General features: G+C 44.1%; 1 protein-coding gene across 2 annotated transcripts; it reads left to right on the top strand.

Moving 5' to 3' along the window:
- The first annotated feature begins 980 nt into the window (after window positions 1-980).
- styxl2 (serine/threonine/tyrosine interacting like 2) lies at window positions 981-9584 on the top strand. Of its 2 annotated transcripts, none has more exons than XM_077513951.1 (6): window positions 981-1178; window positions 2416-2569; window positions 2644-2762; window positions 3365-3596; window positions 5061-5278; window positions 6827-9584. In XM_077513951.1, the coding sequence occupies exons 1-6, from the start codon at window positions 1154-1156 to the stop codon at window positions 9388-9390; spliced, it is 3312 nt and encodes a 1103-aa protein (XP_077370077.1). In that variant the 5' UTR covers window positions 981-1153; the 3' UTR covers window positions 9391-9584. The 2 variants fall into 2 exon arrangements, with proteins under 2 accessions (XP_077370077.1, XP_077370078.1); XM_077513952.1 differs by having other exon boundaries at window positions 2419-2569.
- Window positions 9585-12164: the final 2580 nt, after the last annotated feature.

Below are 12164 nucleotides of genomic sequence, written 5' to 3' on the forward strand. Positions count from 1 at the left end.
GGCCCGACTGTAAAGGGCAAATAAAGATGCGCTATTGTTGACACTCATCCATATGTGAAGAAGTTATCGGTATGTTATTCCAACTATTATATCGTTAGTCTCAAGCACTTCATGGCTCTGCCTTTTGGATTATAAATAGCAGACAACATTGTCAGCTGACTGACAAAGACCGTGTTGTTCCTCCAACAAGTCAGATAAGAACTAATTAAGTGACTTGGAACTCTCGCTGAGATTCTGTTAGCTTCTTGTGGAAATGCATTTGCTTTTCCATGTAGCTGTAAAGAAGAAGTCAACCCCCCCATTTTTTATTTATTCTTTTTTTTTTTTTTTTTTACATGTTCTTTGCAGCCCCACTAGTCTAAATATGGTATTCTGGTTGACATTGTATTAGTGGAATACGAGCTAAGCAGCAAAATATGGCCATTTTTATCCATCTCAGGGGGTGGCCATTTTGCCCCACTTGCTGTCGACTGAAGATGACATCACAGTTGCTCTGGTAACAACCAATCACAGCTCAGCTGTTTTCTGAATCTGAGCTGTGATTGGTTGTTACCTGAGCAACTGTGATGTCATCTTCAGTCGACAGCTAGTGGGGCAAAACGGCCGTCCCCTGAGATGGATAAAAATGGCTGAATTTTGCTTCAAAACTCCACAAATGTAATATTAATCAGAATGTCATGTTTAGACTAGTGAGGTCACATATAACATATTATTGTCAAGAAATGTTTAAGGTTGACTTGTACTAAATAAAAGTCTCAAACTTTCATGATTTGATGAGGAAAGAGGTTTTTAAAAAATCAAAGTTAAGAACGGGTAAATGAGAGGACAAAGGAATTCAAATACTGGCATCAAACAAAGCAAGGATTTGAGCAAGGGAAAAAAATGGGTGAAAATAAATAATAGGGGATTAGTTGATATTTTGTCAAATGAAACAAGGACATAACGAAGGAAATATAAGAGAAGGAAACAAAAAGATGAGCAAAGGAAACAAGGAAGGAAGGTGAGAGCAGTTCTGACGACGGTCCGAGTGAGTTGGGGTGTCGGGTGTCCAGGCCCCCTGAATGGCTGTGCTGTCAAGAGTGTCACAGGGGGTGGAGGGACACTCTAACCTTTTTCGTGACCACCAAACGACTCACAAAGCAGACCTCCTCAGATGGACACCGCTGCTGACTGCCAAGGTAAGACGAACGCTCACATTGTTGTTTACACTCTGCCAAGAAGACGACGGATTGTTAACATTCGTTTGCGTTTCACTTTTGTCTTGGCTATTTGTTGTATCTGTACACGAAACTGCTCCCAGGCCAGTGCCACAGCTGTCACTTAAAAATAGAACTGATGCCAGGCCTCAAACTACTCACTCAGACACTTGCACATAGATATCGTCATCAACTTGAAACATGCACTCATGCACAGCACATTGTGAAATATAAAGTGTCATATGATCAAGTTAGTTATGATGGCATCCGTTTTGGCTTATTAGCTTCAATTTATTTATTTATTTATTTTTTCATTTGGAGCAGTGTTGTCTAACGTTTACACTCTTTAACAACACGCTGGTTGGCAATCACAATCAGTGATTTAAATTGCCGCTTAGTATTTCTTCCCAGTAGTGTTAATTGTATCCGCCATTTTTAAATTTTGTCTCAGTTTTAGCAGTTTCAATCGTGCTTGTTAGTTTTTATCAAAGTTAGTCAACCTCTTCCTGTTTTTATTTAGTTAATTCTTAGTTGACTATAAATATAGCATTTTTGTCTTTATTTTAGTCCAAGAAAACAATTTTATTCATTTAGTTTTATTCAACAAAAACTCAGCGTTTTAGTCAGGACAATCATTTTACCCCTGTATATTGTTAATCTGTTAATCACCAGATTAAGTTGAACACTTCAGATTTAAATCTATTTCACATAAAATGTTCTCTCATCTTTTTGGTGAAAAACAACTTGACACACAATTACGGTATACCAACAAGTGGCTACTATGGCTCCATGCTACAAGCTAATAGGTTAGCCAGTTAAGTAAGTTAACAGCTAGCAATTGGTTTAACATTATTGTTGGAATGTTATAGCTGTTGGATTAATTTTACGTTATAAATATCATTTACATTTTTTTTAACCTGTTTGTGCATGTTGCACATGTCACAGTGACAGATTAGCAGAGACAAGATTGAACTAATTTAAATAATTGATAAGTGAAATATATTTTGTCTCGTCTTCATTAGTCGACAAAAATGTATACTCAGTGATTTAGTCTCAGTTATTGTGAGGGTTTTAGTCTCGTCTAGTCTAGTTTTCGCCCGGTGAAAAATGTGTGTTGCCGAAAATATTTTTGTTTAGTTTTCGTTGACGAAATGAACACTACTTCCCAATAAAAAATATTCTCCATCTTTTTGCCGCATTTGGGTTCGGGTGGTCACAGAAGACGCGGGTTTGACTGAACAGGAGGCCATCAACAGGGCTGACATGGCGTCGGCGGCCGGCGAGCACGAGGATCAGACGGTGCCGAATGGCGACGAGGAGGAGACGAGCATCCAGGGTATCCAGTCTCGTTACCTGCGATGTTCGTCGCCCAGGTAAATATCTTGAAACAACTTCTTCCCGGTTGAATGCGAGGTACCTGGATGACTTTGGTTTGTACGGTTCGCAGCCTGTCTATGATGTCAGAGTCCAGGTTTTCCGCCATCTCTGGCTCGGATGCCGCCAGTATTTTCATGGAGCCCATCCACTTGTCGTCCGCCATCGCCGCCAAAAAGATCATCAATGAGGGTGAGACATCAGGCAACAAGTGTACCGTTTTCTGATTTGATCAGTAGAGAGGTCTCCACCAAATGCCACCACCTGAGCTATTAAAAGATTTTCGTGTCGCTGATCCTCTGAGGTTGAAAGAATTCAAACGGCTTTACAAGTTTTCTGTGTGCTCAACCACGTTGATGATTTGTGACTGGAGCTCCTACTGTGACTGTTTCTGCTCCCAGCGGGAAACCAAGGCACCGCATATAGAGCAGAAGGTAATTGAAAGGCCAGCAGATAAAACATGGAATTCATATTAAGATGCTTGCGAGTCCAGTAAATCTGAAGAGGAATGTGATTTGTGTCAAACGAGCCAATTAACTTTAAGTAGGCGACTATGTGGATTCTTGCATCCACTAACAAGCTGAGGTGATGACTTCGAGTGAGACGTCCAACACTGAATGCGGATGAGCTCGTCTATACTGACTTTGTCTTCTGGAAATTTGTCATAGGAGGGAAAAAAATACATGAAAATTAGCTTGTGACATTTAAGACACATCCAATTGAGATTTCAAATGTTATTGCGTCGGACCTGCTCAATAGAAAGTGAACCATTTTTTTTTTTCTGTGATCCGCAGAACTGCCACCTCGAGGTGTCCGCGCCGAGTCCGTCCCGGAGTCCATGCTTGAAAGAGCAGAGCAGCTGATGGTGGAGGACCTCTACAACCGAGTGCGGGACATGATTGATGACCGCAGCCCCTATAACACTCCCTGCGTGCTGGACATCCAGAGGGCCATGGTTCAGGATCGCCTGGAGGCTCCCAGCAGGCCTGTGGATGAAGTGTGGCCAAACATTTTCATCGCTGAGAAGTCAGTATCACCCATATGACGCTCAATGAGAATAAGAGGCTGCTGAGAAGTGGGGTAGTAAAATTCTTTTTTCAAAGTTGGAAACGTTCTGTGGGAATTTACAAAATTGAAAGTTGCCTCATTAAAAAGATACTTGACTCACTGAGCCATTTTCAGTCATCAAAAGTTAATATTTTGTCCAGAATGAATTTTATAACATCATTATTCTTCATGTACAATTAATACCTTTTTAAAACGATTTTTTTACACTTGCTGTCGATTCGTGTTAATGTCATCAACAAAAACGAAACAAAAATAATTTGGTCAACACACATTTTTCACCGGACTAAAACTAGACTAGACTAAACTAGAACCCTCAATAATGAACAATAACTGGGACTAAATCAGTATGCGTTTTCGTCGACTAATGAAGACGAGACGAAAATGTACTTCACTTAATAAAAACTGGACTAAAATCTATGGACATTTTAGTTCATGAACAAAAACGAGATGAAAATGATAGGATTTTGTAAAATCTTGTCTCTGGTAATCTATCATGTCTGTGACACTGTCATGTGACGCACAGCACAAACACATGGGACAGACAGGAGGTGGATTCATGCTGAAAGGTTAAAAAAAAAAAAGTAAATTATAGTGATAATATTAATCCAATGGCAAGAATGTTCCAACAATTATAATTTGACTGCTAACTAATACTGACTAACTTACTAGCTAATAGCATAGAGCAATAGTAGTCACTCACTGTATTTGTGTCTAGTTGACTAAAATGTTGACAGTTTTTGTTGACTAAAAACTAGACGAATAAAATTATTTTTTCCTTGGACTAAAATAAAGACTAAAATGCTGGATTTATAGTTGACTAAAAATGGACATAAGGTGATGTTGTCTTCAGTCGACAGCAAGTGGAAAATTTATTTTTTAAAGGCATTAATTGTACAGTAATAATAATAATAAAGTTATTAAATTCATTCTGGACAATTTAAATACGAGGCATTTTTCTAAAAAAAAAAAAAAAGTAACAGTATTATTTACTTACTATACTGGCTTTGACTTATTTAGCACAACAAAATCCGTAGCCTGCTAGCTATGATCAGCTATTTAATGTTCTAAAGAGCACATCTGTGCCATCAATCCGAGCAACAAAAAAAGTCAGTTAATTAGCTAGTCCTTCAATTATCACGTTAACTGTGTCTAAATTTTCGCCCTATCCATTTTTTAATTAAAAATTGTCAGTCTAAATGAAGACTGCCATTAGATGTAGCTTCCAAGCTAGCCGCCTCATGTAGCATCTCTTTGACCGCTACTTCCACATTCAAACTCCGACAGTGGAGGAGAATGCTAAAATGGTCATTCAAGCCACTTACTCTGCCTTGGTCTGATGATATAGAAGTTTTATTTAGCATATTATTGATTTTTTTGGCCACCCAGGAGTGTGACGTCACGGTCAGTGTTTTTGTGCCGCAGATCTATCGCCGTCAACAAGGCCCGGCTGAAGCGAATGGGCATCACGCACATCCTTAACGCCGCGCACGGCACCGGCGTTTACACAGGGGAGGCGTTCTATTCCGGGATGGGCGTTCACTACATGGGTGTTGAGGTGGATGACTTCCATGACGCCGACATCTCGCCACACTTCCGGCCAACCGCGGAGTTCTTGGACGAAGCTTTGCTGACTCACAAAGGTGAGCGCCCGCTTCGCTTCATGACAATCTATGAAATAATTTGTGTCTTGCTGGAGAGAGATCTGTTTCAGTTACATGGATAATTTGGAACACAGCGCACGTAACGTCATGATCACTTGATCAGCGTATCTGATTGACAACAGGGCGCTCATAGATTTCTAAGGCCAGCTTCACACCACTTAAGATTGCGTTCATCTATCCATTTTCGACACCGCTCATCCATTTTCAGCTGAGCAGCAGCGTGTTACAGTTGATGTGCGAGAGGGGGGAAACACCCTTGGGCTGATAGTCAATCTGCATTGAAATGATATTAGTATCTTAAAGCCACAGTGTGTAGTCGTTAGCGCCATCTAGTGATCAAAGAATAGCCGTTGTGAAGCTCGGCGAGCGACGCTAGAATTAGCCAGAGCAGCTAACAAGAAAGCAAGCCCTGGATGAAGAGTGCCGTTCGAGGCGTGTCACCACGCGGGGTGGACTTCAATGTTTGACTCCGCCCACATGGTTTTTCTATCTTGATGTGCCTTCTTCTTTCTTTCTTTGTTGTTATATGATTGCCCTGGCGGCTTTGTGTGCAATTTTATGACAGTAGGCTTACAGTATTGTTTGAACATATTAAAAAAATGAAAAACGGACCGAAACCCAAATACAAACCTCAACCGTCGAGGGATGCGCTGTCTGCTGGGGACATGTAGTACTGCAGTTTGACCTCTTCCGGCAAACCGTTTAATTAGCTCCTCCCCGACTGACGTAGGGTTGAGCGTTTGTAATTTTCGATGCCCCATAATGCGTTTTTTTTTTTTTTTTAACTTTACTTCATAAGACAACACATCATTAAATGTGCAAATTTTGTTTAAAGCATTTTGTAAAATCCGTGTGGGCGGAGTCAAACGTTTAAGTCCACTCCTCGTGGCGGCACGCCTCGAACTGTACTCTGTATCCAGGGCTACTTGTAACAAGAGCGGCTCGCGAGAGTCGGAGCCATAGGCTGGAGTGGCTAACGAGCGATGTAGGAAAAATTGTAAATATAAGTCATCATACATTTGCTGCAATGAAGAATTGCTTCTGGTTGCAATGAAGAATGCTTTGCTCTGCTCCACACTCACATTCACATAGCCTAGCTATATGTTATCCTCACAGAAGATGACTCAAGACACTCAAGAACCAGAACATCTAACGCAGCAGAATGGTTAGAGCCAGTCTGCTGAGGCCGCCTGTTTTCTGTTAAGAAATGATTGCAAACTTGACCACACATGTAAGCTTGTAAAGAGCAAAAAGCACATGTAAAGCTTGTGAGAGCAAAGCAGAAAGTGACAAGTGATGGGCCCCAATCACGGGAGCTAGTAATGCCATCTAATATAATTAGTGATTACTAGACCTACTATTATATATATTTTAAAAAATATGTTGATGCGATACATTATTTTTTTTTTTTAATACTGTTGACATAAACGGTTGTTGTTTTTTAAATGAATGAACTATTAGTTCACCACTAAAAGGCGCAAGGGATCACTGAATGTCCCTTTAAACCTAATTGCCTTTTATTTTCAGGCAAAGTTGCGGTGATTTCCATGATGGGCGTCAGTCGCTCGGCCATCCTGGTGGCGTCCTACCTGATGATCTTCCAGCACATGACCATCATGGAGGCCCTGACGGCCATGAGGAAAAAGCGTCCCATCAACCCCAACGAGGGTTTCCTCAAACAACTGCGACAGCTCAACGAGAACTTGTTGGAAGAGAGCGACGACGACGACGACACGCTCAGCCAGTGTTCGGTTATCGACGCGCGCACTCGCGCGCGCATCTTCGGTGAGGGCGGTGAAGACGACGAGACGCTTCCGGAGGAAGGGCAAAGCATGGTGGAGGTGAAAGCGCACTCCATCACGATGGAGGAGGAAGAGGACGGCGCCAGTGTGATGAGCAGCGTGGCCTCCTCCGCAGCTGCTGAGGAGCTCCTGAGCAGATCCGTCAGACCGCACGACAGCCGACCTCAAGAGGAATCCATGCTGCCTGAGAACGCGGGAAGCACAGAAGGTGACGAGGATGATGCCGGTCTGGATCGAATGATCCAAGAGTGGCAGCGCAGGAATGAGCTGTACCAAAGCGACGAGTGGTGGCAGGCGCAGCTGAACAGCGACGAGGAGGATGCGGCACCCGTCGCCGACGTGGAGAGCGTCACCAGCGAGGACGTGCGCGCCCTGAAGGAACGTTCGAAGCGCCGCAACAGACGGCCTCCGTCAGACGCCGCATCCACCTCCAGCTGCAGCAGCTACGCCGACCTCTGGAAGCAGAGACTGCGCGAGATCGAGGAAGAGGCTTCGGCTCGCTATCGGAAAAAGGAAAACGGCGAAAGTGAGGCGGCGCAAGAAGATGAAAAAAAGAATAAGATTGATGAAGAGATGGAGAGCATCCTGTCCGACACGACATCCATGTACAACTTCTGCCAGAAGAACAAGGAGAATATGACGGCTTTGGAGCGCTGGCGGGTGAAGCGGATTCACTTTGGATGGAACAAGAAAGAACGCGGGGACGGAGAGAAGAGTTCTGTAGGTGATAATGAGAAAAGTGACGGCGCGGAAGCGACGACTCCGTCCTTCCAAGACGTCAACCTGACGGCCTATCAGGCTTGGAAACGGAAGCAGCAGAGGCGACTTGGCGAGGAAAATGTGGAGGAGATATTGGAGATGAGTCGCGGTGAGGATTCCGCCACGGTGAAACGGCGGCAAAGGCGCGAGGAGATCCTGGAGCGTTCTAAAAAGACGTTAGAAGAAAGTCAGTCAGTGTGCGGCTGGGAGAACGAGAGCTGCGTCAGCGGCGCCACCGTACCTCTCTCCGCTTTCTGGGCCGGCGCCGGTGTCATCAACGACGACAACACGTCAGTGATCAGTGGACAGTCGTCTGTCCGATCGTCTGCGTCCCGATCGACGCACTCCAACCTCCAGCCTCCGCCCATCCTCCCCGTTCCGACCGTCCAGGGTCCCTCGGGAGAAGCGATGGTCAACCTGGCCAGCATCCAGAACTGGATCGCCAACGTGGTTACGGAAACCATAAAACAGAAGCAGAGCGAGATGAGTCTGCCTCCTCCGTCGCTTGCAGGGTCGGAGCTGAGCTTCGGCGCCCCATCCAGCGTGATTTCGGGCCGCGGTGGAGACGACGACAAAGCGTCTGTGTTGAGCGGCCGGTCCTACTCCGGTAGCATGTCGCAGGGCTGCGGCCGGCCAGCGTCCGTCCTCTCAGCCGGTGGCTTCAGCGGTGCCGGTTCGCGAGGTTCCGCACTGCCGGATGTGAAGAAAAACAAAATCACCACCACCAGCGTCCCTCTGTTCAGCCTCTTCCAAGACCAGGTCAACCTCGGCAAACTGGACGCCATTGACAAGGAGATCAAGTCGGAAATGAGAGGCAAGATGGCCACCTACGAGAAGAAGAAAATCCTGGAAGACAACAAGCGCAGCACTTTGTACAAGAAGAAGAAGCCAAAGGGGGATGAAGATGAAGAAGAGGAGGAGAAGAGGAAGGAGGAGGAATTCCTTGAGGAGGCAAAGAAGAAGAAGCAGAAACCTTTGAAGACGTTTGGCCTATCTGGATGTCTGAACCTGAACCCCGCCCTGGAGAACGACAAGAACACCAGCGTTGACGACTGGCTGAAAAGTGTCAGGCCTCCTCCCAGGAAAACTGCCGCCGCTGCAGCAATATCGGACGATCCCTACGACGACCTCGACGGCTCCGCCTCCCAGTTTGACTTCTCCAGCCGCAGGGCCTCAAGTGCCGGTGAGGACGATGACACATATGGGGGCACCTCCAGATTTGACGCAGAATATTCCGGCATCAACAATGGCCACGGTCAAGCCAGGAGGTCATACGGCGAGGGCGAGGACGATGAGGCCGGTGCCTCGGGTTCCAGGAGGAAGTTCACGAATCATTCGCAACATCGAAGCCATGACACAGGAGGCGGGAGGCGGGAAACGGATGGTGGCGATGAGGAAGATGACGTTGAAGCCTTCATCGCCCAAACTCGGCAAAGGGTCCGAGCTCGAGCGGCTGCCGAGGAGCCTGATGACGAGGTGCTCGCTGCCTGGAGGGCGCAACAGGAAGCCAAGTGGCAAGGTCAATCGTAGGGGAAGGAAACAAATGACGACTGCCATTGGCTGCTGTGGTTTAGAAAATGGATGGATGGATGTCAATGAGTGAAGACAAATGCACATAATTAGTCTTTGAAATGCACAAATGCTGGTAATAAGACTTAGTTCGTGTATTTCTTTATAGTAAAGAAAACTACTGCTTTGCAATAAATAAATGGGAGGAAAACTGACCATAGTGGATTATTTAAAAAATTGAATCCTCTGCAGGAAAGCTCAGGAGTGATTGGTTAGCACAAAACGGTTCTGGGCTGTAATGTCATGCAAAAATGTGTTAAAATTTATTAATTGAAGAGGCACTTTAACTTTAAATTGTCTTTGAATAGTTGTCTGAATGTGCCAATGCTGTGATTGACAGGTGATCCATAAATATAAAGGTATAAATCACATCTTACCTTAAGTCACCGGTGATAGGTTCAAACAAGATTAGAAGTACCGGTATAGAAAAGGTATATAATGTAATGCGCGTCAAAACACCGCTGCATAAGCACCTGCAAACTCATATGTAGCACCATCTAGTGGACCGCAGTCGTAAACATCTTAGCCCTTATGTTTGCAACCCTCAAAGTCAGAGAGACTTTCCAATACTTTCGAGTTTGTCTCTCGGCGTTGTGTGTACATAATCACATTTCTTTCCACCGTGTAGTGGTGACGTAATGCTGATGATGCATGTGAGAATTAAAGTTCACATTCCACTTGGAGATTTTTAAATGCTGCCGCCAACATGGCAAGATCACATTTGAGAGATTAGGGTAGGCCTGTTCCAACATGTTCGCCAAGTATATGAAGCATGTGGCTGCACACGTGACCATCGGGTCACAAACACTCACTGACTTGATGTAAGACATAAATGAGAGCAAAAAGTAGAGGCACAAAGGCGGAAGATTATAGAGAACTGAAACTTCCAAATTTAAAAAATAAATAAATCAAATGAAAATAAAATGAATTATTGATATTTAATTATATTTATAGATTGTATTTATTTTTGTACTTTATTTATGATATATAGTTTTTTATTTCCATTTTTATTTATTTTGGTATAATATTTTGTATATCCGTTTTTTATTTCACTTTATTTATTTATTTTTAATTTGGGCAGTTTTGGTCCTCCATAGAGGATGGGTGTGTGTGAGAAAACAAGTACACATTTACTTAAATAATCCTAAACATGACAGCGAGAAAAACATGAATGTAAAAAGGATATTTAGGTAGAAGAAACTGAAAAAGGGAGCAAAGAAGAAAAGATATTGATGTGGAGAGGAGGCCCCTGAAGAAAATGGTATTATTCACCAGAGTACAAAAATACGTTCACAAAGTGGGAATCAAACAGCTCCGTGCATCATGATATGATTACTTGCCCTTGGACTTTGTAGTTACTACATGCTTAGAAGTAAGGGTTCCAAAAGGGTTCTTCATGAAGGGCAGAGGTTCTATCCAGAATTATGGGCTTCTAGGGAACCCTTTTTTGGAAAATAAATAAATACATCTTCAAGAGTTCTTTTGAGGCTCTGGGTTCCTGTAAGAACCATTTCCATCCATCCATTTTCTTGACCGCTTATTCCTCACAAGGGTCGCGGGGGCTGCTGGCGCCTATTTCAGCTGGCTCTGGGCAGTAGGCGGGGGACACCCTGGACTGGTTGCCAGCCAATCGCAGGGCACACAGAGACGAACAACCATCCACACTCACACGCACACCTAGGGACAATTCGGAGCGCCCAATTAACCTGCCATGCATGTCTTTGGAATGTGGGAGGAGACCGGAGTACCCGAAGAAGACCCACGCGGGCACGGGGAGAACATGCAAACTCCACCCAGGAAGGTCCGAGCCTGGACTCGAACCGGAGAACTCAGAACTGGGAAGCGGACGTGCTAACCACTCGACTACCGTGCCGCCAAGAACCATTTCAATACAGAGAACCCTTTTTGGAAGAAGGGGTTCTCCAAGGGCTGTTGAAAACATGGGTATTAGAAGATCCTTACCATCAAATTTTCAAATGTTTAGCCATGATTCAGTATTCACTCAGAAATTATAAGGAAATTCGATGAGATTATTAAGTACATTTTACCAGTTGACCTATGTCTGGCTGTGTGTGAATGGGGGCTGTGCCTCAGGGGGTAGAGCTTTTTGTGCAGTAACCAGAAGGTCAGCTGTTCAAACCCCACTCTCTCCAATTTGTGCCATTGAGTCCTTGGGCAAGGCATTTTACACACATTGCCTCCAGTTCCGCTCACACTGGTGTACGGATGGTGCAAATGTTTGGTGGCGGTCGACGTCGTGTTGCTCAGGGGAAAAACTGGATTTTAGTGTGTGACCTGGGAGCTGGCTGCCAATTTTGCTACAGATTACACGCTCCGCCCTCTTCATAACAGGTGTGACATATCAGTGGTGATTACTATTTAATCGTGTGATCACCTGTGTATGAATTTGTATGACAAGCTGGATTGAAGTGAAACATCAAGCAACCTCAAATAATAAAGGTAAGTTAAATCTACTATATTATTTCAGCAAGTGTGACTGTAGGACCCTTATGGAGAATGGTAGGCTTTTTTTATGTTAACATTTGTTTCTCTTTTGTAGAAATGAGAGATTGGACCAAAAAAAATGAGGCTGCCACTGCCTTCAACAAGTGGATTAAGGGTGACTATTTAACCTCCTTTTCCAGTAATTTATTTTACTGAAAAGTATTTCAACTTTATTAAAAGCAATTAATATGAAAACCTTGTGGTGTTCCTTCACTTTCACCTGATTTTGT

The sequence above is a fragment of the Festucalex cinctus genome, chromosome 2 (genome assembly GCF_051991245.1).
Source record: "Festucalex cinctus isolate MCC-2025b chromosome 2, RoL_Fcin_1.0, whole genome shotgun sequence".
Lineage (NCBI taxonomy): Eukaryota > Metazoa > Chordata > Actinopteri > Syngnathiformes > Syngnathidae > Festucalex > Festucalex cinctus.